At 50.5% G+C, this 15,691-nt stretch overlaps 1 protein-coding gene across 2 annotated transcripts; it reads right to left on the bottom strand.

Annotated features, from left to right (window-relative positions):
* Positions 1–1,201: 1,201 nt before the first annotated feature.
* On the bottom strand, positions 1,202–15,228 carry LOC118506175 (ribonuclease ZC3H12A). 2 transcript variants are annotated; one of them, XM_036042946.1, is made up of 5 exons: positions 14,467–15,228; positions 4,851–5,651; positions 4,303–4,777; positions 3,203–3,936; positions 1,202–3,127 (listed from the first exon to the last, which is right to left on the bottom strand). In XM_036042946.1, the coding sequence occupies exons 1-5, from the start codon at positions 14,971–14,973 to the stop codon at positions 2,798–2,800; spliced, it is 2,847 nt and encodes a 948-aa protein (XP_035898839.1). In that variant the 5' UTR covers positions 14,974–15,228; the 3' UTR covers positions 1,202–2,797. The 2 variants fall into 2 exon arrangements, with proteins under 2 accessions (XP_035898839.1, XP_035898840.1); XM_036042947.1 differs by lacking the exon at positions 14,467–15,228 and adding an exon at positions 6,522–10,654.
* Positions 15,229–15,691: the final 463 nt, after the last annotated feature.

Raw genomic sequence — 15,691 nt, 5'->3', positions numbered from 1 at the left:
ACAAGATCGACTTGTCCCATTCGTCGAAGAGAGAATATTGAAACGGAAAATCAACCGCTGACCATATCTTCACGATGCGGCAAATCTTGGAGAAGATGGCGGAGCACCAGCTCCACTCCTACCATCTCTTCATTGATTTTAAAGCCGCCTATGACAGCATAGCCAGGGTAAAACTGTACGACGCAATTAGCTCTTTTGGAATCCTGGCCAAGCTTACCAGGCTTGTACGAATGAAAAATGGCCAACATCACATGCCAGGTGAAGGTAGATGGAAAACTCTCCGGGCCCTTTGCTACCACCAAGGGCTTCTTGCGCCAGGGAGATGGGCTTGCCTGTCTCCTCTTCATTCTGGCGCTAGAGAGAGCCATCCGCGACTCGGAGGTGGAAACTTCGGGGACCATTTTCTATAAGTCAAACCAGATCCTGGCATACGCTGATGACATAGACATCATTGGTTTGAGGCTCTCCTATGTAGCAGAAACTTATCAAAGGATCGAGCGTGCGGCACAGAACCTCGGGTTGGAGATTAACGAGGCGAAAACCAAAATGATGGTGGACAAACACAGGGGATGGATTTGCGAAGGGGTGATGTACAGATGGGTGACCGCACCTTCGAAGTCGTCCAAAACTTCACCTATCTGGGGTCAAAAGTCAGCACCGGCAACAACATTGATGTTGAGTTACGCGCACGGGTGCTGGCTGCCAAACCGGTCATACTACAGCCTGAGGAAACTTCTCCACTCTAAATACCTGTCGCGACGGACGAAGCTGGGACTGTACAGAACTTTTATAGTCCCAGTACTCACATACGCCTCATAGATATGGACTCTGTCCAAAACTGACGAACCCCTCTTAGCCGCGCGTTCGAGAGGAAGATGCTCAGAAGGATTTTTGGTCCCGTATGTGTGGAAGGACAATGGAGGAGCCGCTACAACGACGAGCTCTACGAGCTGTACGATGATCTTACCATCGTACAGCGAATTAGACTCGCCAGGCTCCGGTGGGCTGGTCACGTCATGAGAATGACACCGGACGACCCAGCCCTTAAATTGAGATGGAGTGATGGTGTTGATGCGTCCGGTCAGAATGGCCGGGACGACGGCGCTGAACCGTGAGCGGTATTGAGGATTGTTGTAGCAGGCCAAGACCGCACAGCGGTTGCAGCGCCTGATAAGTAAGTAAGTAAACAGACACAGTGTTGTATGGTTTCTGCCGATTACAGCAGTTTGCCGGGATATCCAGCGCAGGTTTTCTTTATTCATTTCATACAGTGCCGCGTACACCAGCAGCCAAAACAACCATTCTTCAAATAAAATCCACCACTTCACATCTTGTTCTGTGCGCGACTGTTAACTTTATGCTGTAGGGAGATGACTTTCAAATCGTGTCCTTCGAGTGTCCCAACGCTCATTCCACGCTTCTGTCGTATAACGTTCTCTAAAAACTAGCCATTATGCGCGTACTGCAAAGTAAGCATAAAGGAATAAAAGTGGGGCTTCTTACTCAATACACCCGCAGTATACAGCCGAGCCATTTTCTAAGTATTACTGCCTGGGTCCGAATGAAACCAAAAAAAGAGGGGGTTAATGTGATAGTTTATCTTGCTTTATATTTCATAGTAATAGCAGTAATATCATCGAAATAAAAAAAAGATGAACGGAATACTGGTTTTACATGCGTCGGAAGCACTTCACACGCTTAACTTAATTGGAAGCAGTATCGGAAGGTTGCAGTAAAAACACAAACGAAACGCACCTGCGTGTACGTGTGTGTGTGTGTGTGTGGGGGGGCTTGTATGGGGGATCCTCTCTATCATTTATCCTCCACGGCTGCTAACACAAACTCATACTCCAATATGAAGTAAAGCAATATATGTATGGATGCCCCTAGTAGCAATAGATCTAGCAACCTAGTAGCTTTGCTGCGCTTCCATGGACACCATCTCTTCTGTCTGTCTGTGTGTGTGTCATCGTAGCGCAAACGCTACATTTACATGCGTACGCGCGTGTGTAGATCGTTTGAACAGGAAATTCAGTAAATAGTTGGGAAATGTATGTTGTTGTTGTTGTTGTAGTTGTTCGTTTTTAACAGATTATAGCATAGTAAAATTGGTAATAGATTTGAAGATGTGTATTTTCCGTCCGCTACAACACAACAGTCTCCTAGCCCCTCTTCCACTCCACCCTCCTGCTTTCCTTGCTTCCTTGCCTTATCGATTTAAATATTCTGCCCATGAGGCGGTCAATATCTTTACATCGTTACGCGGTAGTAACTAACTGGAAGAAGTACAAACGTCGCCGTGTCTACGACAACGAGCGAACTGTTTATTAAATAAAATCTTTTGAGATTATACGCTCACCTTGCCTTGTTTCGCTATTTTCTTGCCACTTGCCCATTGCGTTCACTCAATTTTCCTCAATGGCTTTCCTCTAACGCCCAAGTCCCCTGTACGCCTATCGAAGCGCAAGGCAACTTCGCACCCTACCACCATTCGTTTGATAATAATTAGTATAAAATAATAATATTACTACACGATAAGGATTAGAGCCAGTACGGATTTGAACGGGCACGCGTACCGCGAATGGTCACGTGTGCTGGATGCATGTGTGTGTGTGTGTGTGTGTGGTATTCCAACAAGGAGGGAGACAGAGAGAGAGAGAGAGAGGGAGAAAAATAATGAATAGTTTTGCTTAACATTACGGAGTGTTTTGAGTATTCCATGCGGTCATCCTGTCTCTCAAGCATCTCAAGCATCCGCGCTTGCGTATCCGACGGCCTGTTCCTCCAAATTGCTCATTTACATCTTCTGATACATGGCCAGTATGGCGGCGCATATTTTCTGCGGATTTGTTTCGTCCGGGTACATCTGCATGACGGTTTGTACTTGATCCTCCGGGAAGATACTGGCCAGATGGTAGTGCAACCGACGTCGGTCCTGTTGCTGTTGCTGATGATGCTGCTGCTGCTGCTGCTGCTGCTGTTGCTGTAGGGCCGGGGTGGGACCACCTTGACCGGGGCTTGGTGACCAGCCGAGGTTGATATGCGGTTCGGAGGAAGACGCCGGCGGTGGCCCATTGTGACCCCAGGGACGCGAGGAATCTGGAGCCGAAGCAATCCGAGTGACGTGCTGGAAGAAGAGGTCAAGCAAAAGGTTATTTACTACCACCGAAAACCGCGTACATTCGCTCAGCGTCCGCCTTACCTGATGTAGTTCCCACTGGGTGGGAGGCGAAGGACGCGTGCCACCACTAAGGGAAGGGGCCAGGGGTCGGTGCGGTGAGAGCTGCTGCTGGGAAGGGGTTTGTGGCGAGGGATTATGCTGCTGCGACGATTGCTGTTGCTGCTGCAGCCTTTGCATCTGATATATTCGAGGATCACAGCCAGCAGGATTGAGCGTCAGCTGACGCTGTAGCTTCCGGTGTAGATTCACACTATCGACCAACCCGCTCGGATCGCTCTGGTCCAATGGTGGTGGCTGCTGTACTACTGGGCCGCCTGTCCCACTCGCACTACCGGGCCCAGTCACCTGGGGCTGGGGAGACTGTTGGGACGGAGGTTGCTGTCGGGGCCAAAGGGCCTGAGCACCGTAGCAACCGGCATGGTGGAGTCCAGCGTGGCCGTACGGTGGCGGTTCCTTAGATATATTTTCTATACTATGAGATTTGGGGAATATCTGCTGCACGTCCACCATACTGGCATGTTGATGAAGCTGCTGCTGCTGAGGGGAAAGATCCCACGGCAGGGCTCGATTACTGGCCACTGGCACTGGCGGAGCGTGGAAAGGCAACTGTTGCGGTGGTTGCTGGCGCACGGCTGGATGTTGCACAGGATGGGGTAGCGGTAGCAGCTCGGAGTGTCCGCCATGGGCGTGAGTCATGCCAGCGCCACCGTACGGGGTATTGGCGCTTTCCGAAGGTACGTTTGATCTTGTGCGACCTGAAACGAACAAAAACAAACAAAGTGTAAGCAGCTGGAATACCACTGCTGTGAATGGCACCGGACGACTCAGCACTTAGTTGTTACGCCTGGTAGATAAGTGAGTAGGTAAATGTTAACAACCTTTTTCGGTTCTAAAAATGGCGCCTATGTATGAGGGGTTGTTTTTCTTTAAATAAGGAAATTAAACCATCCGCCAAACATAACCACCGGCTTTTAAAGTTGCCGACTCTGTTTACTCGACACCGGTTCCGACCAGTTTGGTGCGGTGCTGCGGTGAGCATGGCTTTTCTTCCGATAACAGTACCGCTCGTTTTCCCATTGACGTCAAACCTAACCAAAGCCTAACAAATTACCAACACTTACATAATGCTTTCCGTTTATCGTTGATGGGACTAGTCTCGTTGCTGCTGTTGCTCAGTGGAACGCTGAGCGATTTGCCTTGCACCGCACTGCGACCGCCAGCAGCACCCGACGATGGGTCGTGTCCACTGCGCGCCTGCAGATGTCGCGCCGCGTGCTCGGAAAGCCGTTCTGTGACGGATTTGTGCGGCAGGCTGCCCCGTTCCGGGTGGTAGAATTTGCACTTATTCCCATAGGTGCACTTCTTGCCGTACGGGCAGGGTGGGGGCGGATCGCCTTTGCGCGGCTGCACGCGCAGAAAGTTGTCCAGCGTGGGCCCCGAACGGCCGAGCGGATCGTCCGGCGGCATGAAGCGATCGTTCACGAACGAATACATCAGTACCCGCTCTTCGACGACCTTCTTGAACTCGGTGCTTTCCTGCACCAGATCGCGATAGTTATCGTTCGACACGACGATGCCATCGTTATCTGCCGCAAGCTGCAAAGGAAAGACAAACGATTATTCCATCGCTCCACATCACATTGCCACAGGAACGGATCCGGATACATACCTTTAGAATGTATCGATCGTCGTAGCAGACCATCCGCTTGCCGCCGACCAGCCGCGACGGCGTAAATACTAGCATGCGCTCCTTTTCCAGCTCGTTCAAAATCTCCCCATCCTTGACGGGGTTGTCTGGTCGGGAGCTTTCCTTGCGCCACTTGGGCACAAACACCGTAATGTCCTTGTGGCCCCGGTTCTTGAACCAATCCACGCACAGCCGTATACCGCGACAGGAGAACACCTCCTTGTTACCGTGGCTCATTGCAACATTGCTCCCGTCTATCACTATCGGGCGCAGAGATTCTTCGTTAACCATCGACGCGGATCCACCGCCGCCGAGCGCTGTCACCGATGCCGCGAGTTCCACTGTCCCTCCCGAGTCGCCGCCACTCCCCACACCATGATGCCCGTGGGCATCGATTGTGAACTCGCTGCCACATTTTGCACCCGGCTGTGATCCTAGCTTGATCAGTTCTGCCAGCAGCTCGTTCTGGGCCGGATTTGGGCCCAGTCGTTGTAGAGCGGCCTGTACCAGTTTTTCGGTGTAGCCGAGTTTCAGGGCAAACTCCACCCTCTGCTGATACCCTGGGGAGTGTTCGGGTAGGGTCGTCGGGGAGACGTCCTTCCCATGTTGCTGATGATGTCCGGCACTTGGACCGGTGGGGACGTTTATGTACTCGGCAAACTCTTGTCCGAGCGTGTCACTCGCTGTGCGCGACACTTGCTCGTGGGAGAGATCGTCACCGTCGCAGTCGCTGTCATAGCTGGAATCTTCGGCCTCGTTCGTGCATAGCGAGTCAATGAATTGCTGAAGGAAATAGAGAAAAGAAAACAATTGCATTAACTTATATCTCGAGTAGATGAGTAGAGGTCTGAAATTCCCTGAAGTTGGTCAGAAAGACGTTCTTGTGGATTTTGGGCAGCCTTGTACTTCTTTGTTCTTCCTTGGCACTACAACCTCGAGAGGTCTCGGCCTGCCTTTTCTGGCTTTCTATGGCTTAATTTTACCCGTAGTAAAGTAGTCAGCCCTATGTACGGGAAGGCGGTCCGGATGGGGCTTGTCCTAAGCTCAGCAAATTAGGACGTAAATAAATCACGTGAATCCTACGACAATCAGAGAAAAGCAGCTTTATACTGCTCTTATCATCCTCATTCGTGGCCGTCTTTTTTTTAAAGGTATGAAGTAATATTAGTCCTTCTTGGTTTGGACAAGTTTTGGTGGCCCCTCCCAAATCAAAATATGATTTGCCACACTTTTCAGCATGCATTATACTGGATAGATTTCATTATATAGTTATTCCAAAAGTTTTAACTTCTTTCGAGCAAAACAGTCTATCAAAGGATTTGCAGAGTACAGATAACAACAACTAAAAGTAAAGTTATTCGACCTTTAGAACATCCTGCACAGAACCGCAGCTAAGAGCTCTCGAAAAAAAAACAAAAATCCATCCCACCATGAACCGGATGTAGACAGATGAATGACACCTGAAGGTACACACCACCACCACAGCTGTGCGTCACCTTTTCATGGATTCTTCAGAGCCGTGGGATTTTGCGATTGTGTGTGACAGCGTGGTCGATTGTTGTACCAAACCACCAGCATATTCGCAACAGTCCGATCGCATTGAGATGGCAACCCATACAAAAAAACTGCGAAGATCACTAATTAATCTATTACCTTCTGATTAAAATTCGTGGTGATGAGCATTGTTGCGACTGATGTTGCCGTTTTTCTTGAGAGTTCGCCAAGGAACTGGTTTGTATGACACTAGGAACTGGTTTGCGCACGTCTGCAGGATGTCGCTCGGCTTATGGCCACATGAAGCTTATGAATGATCACCCCAGCAAGGATAGCGAAGGAGGATGCGCTGCTCTCATTGACTAACGCGACTCGCGCACCAGCACACACTCACACTCACATACGATCGTCGTAACAGATGAGAGCAGGTGTGTAAGTCGTGTTGGCGGTATGCGTGCACACACGTACGCACAGCTTGAGGCCGTTGGAAACCGCCGCGAACACGGATGTACACTCACTTTCTTTCTCGCTTCTCGTTTCGCTAGCTTGTCACGATGTCCGTTTTACAAAATTCGCACAAAGATCATTTAACCTCGTTTCTGGTTCGTATCACAGATACACGTTGGCCCTTGCCCGTCCCAAAGCGCGTGCAGATGTCAGAGAACCCGGATTTTGCAACTCAAGTGACGTCACGCGCGGGCAGTCCGTCCGATCACCTGGCCCGACCGCTGCTGATCGCTCTAGTGCTCTCGCGTACACACACGCAGTACGCAATTTCGCTTTACCCCGTGTGCGCTCTGGTCGCCGCACTGGAGGAACTCGTGATCGGAAACGCGCGGCGGTGCCTTTTGCTTGCCGTTCGCACAAGCTCCAACTTGCGCTGTGTGCGCCGCAACGTGACGTCAGCAAATCGATCGATCGTGACGATCTAAAGCACCGCAGCACAGAGAATGGTGGCGGTGGCGGTGGCGGGTGGTGGTGATGTTGGTGCGCGGGGATTGCTCTTTGCGGGTTTGACGCACCAGCCGGAACACTGCTCGGGACAAACTCCACCGAAATGGCACACCGTTTCGAACGTTTTCGCACTTATCAAGGTGCCACCAACAAACTTCACTCAGCTTCACGACCTGCGAGAACCACGATCACATCCGCGATCGATCGCTTCTGCCCTTCTTGAAGATCTCTCTCTCTCTCGCAAACTCTCTTTCTCTCTCCTTCGCCACATCAATGATCACACAAACTCACACTGACACACGCACACATAATTCGCGCATCCGAGCAAACATCCTCTTTCGGTACACGTGCACCTATGTAGGAGCGCCGCGTGTGTGTGTACCCGGTGGCTCTCCACTGCGGTAATGAACAAGCGCAGTTGTTGATTTTGGCGCGGCACTAATCCCTACGTCCGCAATTTGCTTTGCGGACGGTTATAAAATCAAGTGTGAACACAGCGACCAAGACCGACACACCGCACGTACGCTACTCGCTGCCTCTGCTGCTAGTTCCGGAACCGAATTGCCGAGCGACGAGCCGTCAATGGAAATGGCCTGATTTCGGTGGAGACCCTTTCCCGAAACGGTCGCTCAGGTAAAGACGAATGAGACCGAAGCGACAACGCAACGCAACGCAACGCAACCGGACGCACAGCACAAATCGCGATCCTCCACACGCACGACGCACGAACAGCTCGTCTTGAGCGGTGAACTACAACTGTTTTCCATTCATTTGACGTAGCAAAATTTTAATTCCGATTTCTCGCGCGGCCCGTGAAGGGGGAGGCCCAACAACCCACCACCCCACCACAATCGGTGGTGATCGGTGAACCCAGAGCCGGATGAGCCCAGCTCGTGTAGAAGAAAGGTGTGCAGCGGAGAACTAGGCGATGTTTAGAGAAGCGAAAAGACTCTCTTTTCTCTTGAGCCGCAAAGACGCTTGGTGGACTTGGCGGTGGCTGACGTGCTGCCGTTGCGTCGTGAGTATGTCACGTCAACGGGCGAAGAGCACGACACCGCTGGGGGTGTGTGTGTGTGAGAGTGTCACCCCACGACGATGGGGTCAAATCGCGAAAGCTCCGATGCTGCGAACATGCGACACCGCAAGCATCTCCACGACTATGCCTCACGCGGGGGTCAGTCATTCGCCTGGTGTGCGTAGGGGTGTGAATCAACAATTCGCCCCTCTCAAGCCAGGGAGACTGTCCTCGACTGTACTCGTCAGCGATACAGCAAACCAACCCCCCACAAACCATGGACAAGTAAAGGAGAGCCAACCGCGAAAGTGAGGAGAGAGAGAGAGAGAGAGAGAGAGAGAGAGCGCGCACGACCAGCCCTCGCGAATGAATGTCCGGCGCTTCGTCAGAGGGCAGAATGAAATCGACCACCACCACAACGACCCCAACAATGACGCGATAATGAAGAAGCTTGTTTGCGGATCTTCTCGAGTTGCGGACGACGCACGCGCGATTCACCTTCGCAGGTTGTTGTTTGTGGATTATTTTGCGCGCTGCGAAGGATAGCCAACACCCCCGACTTGCACCACAACATACGTACGTCCCCTTCGCCCAGTCAGATCAGTTCTCACACCTGCCACTTGTGTTGATGGGAAAAGAGACAGACGAGGGAACGCATCGGGAACGCTCTTGCGTTGAGGAGGTTGCTCCCATTTTTTCTCTCACCCTGGGTGGATCATCGGTTGAGGACGACAGCGATTTGAGATTGCGTCGAAGCCTTGGACAAACCCGCAGAGTAGGTAAAACGGTGTACAAAAGGAAGCGTGAAAGAGAAGCCGTTAAAGCGTTTGCAAATCTCGGCAGCATTCTTCCAGCGCTCCTCGCTGTGCTCCCGCTGTGGGAACATCTTGACTATTGTTCTCCGCCTCGTCCGCACTCGTAATTCAGGGATGCAGGGAAGCTTTAAAGTCATCTTCATCGTTTTTCAAGATCTTGAAGGAAGGAGACAACAGCGAGAGCAAGAATAGATATTCCATATCCGCTGAATCGAAGGCAGATTTTCATAGCTTCTGAATCGAACTGACTTTCGACCGCCCGCTTCCTTGGAGCTTCCTTGCCTGTGTGTCCTTTCACTTTTGCTCCATCCTCACAATCCCCGTACAGAAATCAGGGCTTTCGCTGGCATCTTCCGGATCTGGCCGCAATGAAGAGCTTTCTTTGCAGCGTATCTCTCAGGTCGCAGGTCGCAACAGCAACATCCGTTTGGTTCAGTAGTAGCTGCTTCAGCTACCCACCCCAACCAAACCCAATTTGCCGTTGCACTGTTTGCCAGAGAGCTCGAGTGCGGGCGATGTTTACCTTTCTCTTTCATCCGTTCACCGCCCGATCGGTTCGGTTTCCGATTGGCTTCGCGGCACGCGGTTACAGCAATCGAAACGAAACGGTTTTCTCCCGGACCTTGGGCTGCCTCGCAATGCAGCTGCCACTGCCGGTGGGCATTTCCACGGCCAAGGAAAGACAAGGGGGAAACGCTTTCTCTTTCTCTGGCGGGTGGCAGCAGTGCCGAAGGAACGATGATCGAAGCGCGTCTTCCAGCGCAGGAAGCGAACAGTGGAGTGAACAGGGCCGCCGTTTGTCTTCGCGCTGCCTCTGCTTCAGCTCCGTTTCCCATCCTTTCCACTTTGGTGTAGGCGTTAAATGCACGGTGAAGTACAAAGCACACTCGCGAACAGCTGCATGAGAACCAGAAAACAGATCCGGAATTGACTCCGGGTGCAAAGTGCCCATTTAAGGCGTTCCCAAAGTCACCACCGACCAGGATCAGCTGTAGGATGTTATTTTACGTTTCGAGACCGACATTGCCCAATATTTCATCGCATGTCATCTACATTACACTCACGATAACGATGGCTCCTTATCAGCGGTTGCATTATCTCCCTTTTTGAAGGTGTGTCAAACGGCATGTTACCGAAATTGCTGCCAATGTTTGTCCAATTTGCGTCCTATCTATCCGGATCTCTGCAGTGAACCGGTAGCGCCCCCGTACTCGTCTCATCATCACCCAAACCTCGATGCACACGGTTTGTACGAACCGGATTTGGCATAACCAATATTCCCATTGTTCAAAACTCAATCCGGCACTAGAGCAGCGGGCCATGCTCGCAGTTTCACATCCGGATTTCCAACGCTCGCCGGACCGGAAGATAGCAGATGAACCCGGGGGTTCGCGGTGTGGCTGCAGAAGGAATGTACGATCACCAACTCTCCCTTCGCGGCATCGGTGGCTTTGAATGCGCGACAACTTCGTCGCGTGAGTGAAAGTGCTTCCACCCTCCGCAGCCCAGCCACACGCTGTTTTCCCCACAGGAGAATTCAATGTTGGGGATTCCTGGTACGCGTGGACTCCCATTATATCCGGCTTTTTTCTACCGTACGCTCGCTGTTGTTGTTTTGTTGACAAATAGATTCGGTCTCTGAGCTAACCGGAAGTGGTCAGCGATGCGAAAGAAAGGATTACTGCACGCGTTCGACAAGACCAAACATGATGCGTTATGGTGTATCGGGTTGGATTTTCCAGCATGAATCAGTTGTACTTATCGTGACAGTGAGACAATTCCTTATCATCATTGTCTACACTCGATTAGCCTTCTTTTACTTAGGTCACGTCTTTCTGCTAGTGCTATTCTATCTGCCAGCGAACTTTCACTCGCTGGTAGTATTTGCTGGAGCAGAAGGATGGCACATTCCAACCTTGCATCACGAGCTAAAGACAAACACGTGATAATATTTCAATTTGCCTTCAACTGTATCGAACTCAAATTAGATATTCTTCAGCAATTCCACCTTACGATCACGATCGTACGTATTTTGATTTTCCGCCACAAACGCAAAGTTTGCCCCATTCTTTCCAGTAACGTAACAACAAAATCACAGCCCATACTTGCTTCAAAAATTGCGAACGTATCCGGCACAGTATCCGGCTTCCACTCATCTATCCCGTAACTCACCATCCGACGCGACAAGACAATGCCGAGCCGTAGTACACCCTCGGTGGCGCAAAGCGTGTGGCGGGTAGGTGGGTATTTTCGTTTTACATTCACAGCGACTTCCCACAGCAATCCCAGGTGGCAGGCGGCAGACTTGCAGACAGCAAGCGCATGATTTGGGTTTTTCGAGGCCATCATGAGTAAGCGAGACGGGTCTGGTACGCGTAACGATGGCTTAAACTGAAGCTGTTATCTAACAATGGTAATTGCCAACAGACAGGCATTTACAACATTATTCGCGGCTATGAGCGTCCGATTTTGGGGCATTTAAAAGTGAACGAATTTTTACTACAGCGGATGGTGTTTAGAATCTAACTTTCTTGTGAACATTCTTAAAACGTATCTGATCGATCATAAACTGTGGTGCGATTGGACTAACCATCCGACAAACGAAGAAGCTTTTGGAAAATTGCCATCCAGCACTAATGATCCGCACACCGTGTGGGATGAGAACGCAACAGAACCCCGGGGATTTTCGCATACCATTGACCCGATCTTCATCATTCCAATTCACCCACCGTTAATGTCGTACGGGAACTTCTGACAGTCACCGATATCTTCGCTCAAATCTTGCCGAACTACCGTTCGGTGTTAGCTTGTGTCAGATGCGCGTCCTGTTGGGCCTAAAACTCTGAACTCCCCAAATCGCCACAAGAGTGTTTGTGTTGGTGGCCGTTTCACGTTCACCGACACCCGGGGGGAGGGCACGCTGTTACGGTGCGCGATCGATGTTTGCTAATGTTGGTTAGTTTATTGCACAAATTCAAACCCGGATGTGCCCGATCGACCTGAACCTGGCGGAGTGAGTCTCACACTCGTAAACTTGACAGGGTGGCGAACGAACGATGGCGGTGTGGTTGGTTGTTGCCTGCGTTGCCCTGCCTGGATGGCTCTGACTCTGACGCTGAAATTATCCGTTTAGTGTTCGACTTCGCGCCCTCTCTCTCGCTCTCTCTCTCTCTCTCTCTCTCTCTCTCTCACCCTCGGTCGATACTTTTCGCTCTTCCAAAATTGCCCGAATCAGCCAGACACACTGGTCCACCTTCATCTCGCGAGATTCGATTTCCATCTTCTTTCAGCGTTTGCATATATTTGGGGTCTCGATCTTTCCGCCGGTTTAATAGCCGTTTCAATTCTTCATCTTTTTGCTGTTTGTTCTCGGCTCCCACAACCACACACCGAAAACAACATCCCAGCGAGACACACTGGGAAGCACTTTAGGCGACGACCGATCGCCGGATCTTACGCCGTTCGATGCCTGCTCAGTGATTGCTGTTCCAGCACGAGGCGAATAAATGTGCTGCTCAAGAATATGCTCTATACATTTTAATTTACACTCGATCGGTATTCGTATTCGAATGCTTGACCTACTTTCCGCTCCGTTTCCGCTTCTATCCTGATCCGTTTCGCGCTGTTTCGTACTTGCAGGTCGAGAAATGCATTTGCTACGCCTTCCTTGTGCGGGTGGCTGGAACACACCGAGTGGACATACTGGCAGGACAGGAGCAACCTTGGGATAACCGGTGCGAACTAGCCTCCGGTTTTTTCTTCTTGTCATTTGTTGATTCTCACACATTCTAGCGATCGCAGACTACAAGACACGCTAAGGTGTATGACAATTTCAGCATAACGTTCTAAAATTAGCCCAATGACGACACTACTGCGGCCTGCCGCCGCGCTCGAATGAAGAAAACACGATCATCAATGGGTTCCGTGCCGCTGTGCCGCCGTGCCGCCGTGCCTTGTTGGAGGCGCTGGTTATGAACGGGACGCAAAGAAAAAATAACAGTAACAAATCTGTATGACAGGTTCGATTCTCTTGAGGTTGGAACCGTAAAAAATAACAATCCATTGCCGATTTTAATGCTTTTTTGGGCGTTCGAAACAGAATCCTTGAGCTTGATAAAGTCGCGCTTACGTGACTTTAAACCTGTGTCGAATTCCAGCAGGAACAACCCCGAAGAAGCATAGAAACCGACAGATTCGCAAGCCCTCGGTCCACAGTTCAAAGAACACGATGAGTAGTGGCTTGCAATTTTGTTCGGATGACGCAAATCCGATCCAAGGTAGTACTCTCAGGTTCCTCCTGAAGAAGCTTGAAAAAGCGTAACATGAAACGATCCGCCCCATTCTGGCTAGATCCGAAATACGAGCACCAACAACAGGAGACCTTCCTCCGGCCAGCATCAACGTTTATCAGCCAACGGATCCCTCACAACGAATTGGGATGCTAAGCCACGCGTAGGAAAAGAAGCGCCTTGATAACCATAATGAAGTTTGTGCCGAATATGCTGCCGAGGGAGTGTGCACCCGGTGTGTGATAACAGCAAAACAGCAGGCTCGGCCCGATTTATAGCCCATACATTGCGAACAATTAACCACATGGCCATAGAGCACTGATTATGAGCTATTTTAAAATGGATCGTAACTGATTGATGATCAGCCCATCATCATCATCACTATCATCTAGCTTTTTGGCCAGCGCCCTGTACTTTCACACCGGTACGGATTTGATCGATGGCAACAAACAATGCCCGACCGGAAATGGCGGAAGTACCCGAAGTAGCTTATCAGCGGGCACCTACCTACCTATCTCTGTGGATAAGAAATTAAATAATGTGCATGACGGTCAGTTGCCACCGTGTTTGGGAAAGCCCCTGGAAATGTGATCACCTCTCCAGCATACTGCTCCTATCAGACCGAACTCGGACCGAAGCAATTCCTCGTACATGGCAATCTGGTTTGGGACGGGAAACAGTGGCACATTGATCGAGAACATAGAATTTATGCAACCTCACCGTGCCTGATCTGATTTGACCCCTTGTGCTGATCCGAGTGCTAGAAACCATTTCGAAACAAAAAGAAACAACGTAAACCAGCTGCGTAACTATCGCGCACGTACTTTCCCTACTGTACGCCGCCGGTTCTCGTTGCCTAGCAGCATCTAATCGTTGAAGGTGAAGCTAAGGCGCCTATGCTAACTGCGTAAAACAATGTGACGAAAACGAGTTTGGCGAGAACCGATGGCTCGCTGGTCAGTTCTCGGCAGTTAGCTAAATATTCAACGCCCGGTTTCTCGGTTGACACCCAGCGGGCACGACCAGCTTACCTGTATTTGACCGATCAGATCACCGTTGCCACTGGATACGAGGGAACCGCTCAGCGCACTGCCTACTGCTACCTGGCAACCGGAAGTTTCGTCCAGCACCTGAAAGGTGACGAATTGCTGGTGTTGCTGCTGTTGATAATGGTGCTCATCGGTGGGATGAAGCACTTCCTGCAGCTGGATTCCGAAAATTGCACTCAACTTTTCCCGTATGCTGGGCAGATTCGCGAGACTTTTCCTTCGAACGCGCACTGTTATTGGACAGGAACGGGGCGGCAACAACAACACATCACCATCACTTCCTCCACCACCATCAGAGGGTGGCGGGTGGTTCGATTGGCTGACTGGGGGTGGCCTGTGATATGAAGCGGACGGCGCTGATGCCGATGTCTGACCGGGTTGCCTTAATTCCATCGTTCGAAAACCATTGCATCGCGCGAACAAGCGTTTCCGAAGGTTAAAATCTGTTTCACTTCCCGCAACACTGTCGCGATTACTACCACCACACATACACACCACACACGCAGGGCGCACTAGGGCCAAAACTGCACCACCCCACGGAATTGTTTGCTAACCGCTTTGCATCTCTTCAGCAGCGCAACCACACTCAAAGCATCACGCGGATGATTAGCTTGTTACGAATCAAACGATTTATCCCGAGCGATTTGCGTGCGTGTGGATTGATTTTTGCGATGCGACAGACTTTTCGCATTCCATCAACAAAACACAATCGCACCGCCTTTGCACCAGCGCGACCTGCCGGTGGACATCGCCGTTGACAGGTTGTTGCTCGTCTGTGTTTGGCAGCTGTCGTTTTGGAAAAAATGTTTAAATTATTTTCCCGCTGAAATACGGAAGAGTTCCCATAGTTTATATCGAAAATTAATAAATTTGCGTTTTTTTATATTTCATTGACTATAGCTGTGTCCCGAACTGTGCAGTGTCCGAAATCAGATTTGATATATTTACAACAGGCAGTTGGTTGGCATGCTACTGTGAATACAACCCAAGGAATTTTGAAAATCGTACCGTCTTTAAGTTTGGAGTATTTACAACTGCATACAGTTATGGAGCTGTGGAACATACATTTCTTCACAACGAGGTAGAAATACGGATTTGTGGTCCGAAACCATTCCCGAGCTCGTCTCAATATTCCATAAACACTTCTTCAGCAACCTTGGGATTGACCCGTTGTGTCATCCGACGAGCTGTCAAAGCTCCCGGAATG

Source organism: Anopheles stephensi, chromosome 2 (assembly GCF_013141755.1).
Source record: "Anopheles stephensi strain Indian chromosome 2, UCI_ANSTEP_V1.0, whole genome shotgun sequence".
Classification (NCBI taxonomy): Eukaryota; Metazoa; Arthropoda; class Insecta; order Diptera; family Culicidae; genus Anopheles; species Anopheles stephensi.
This window is presented reverse-complemented; position numbering and strand designations above follow the sequence as displayed.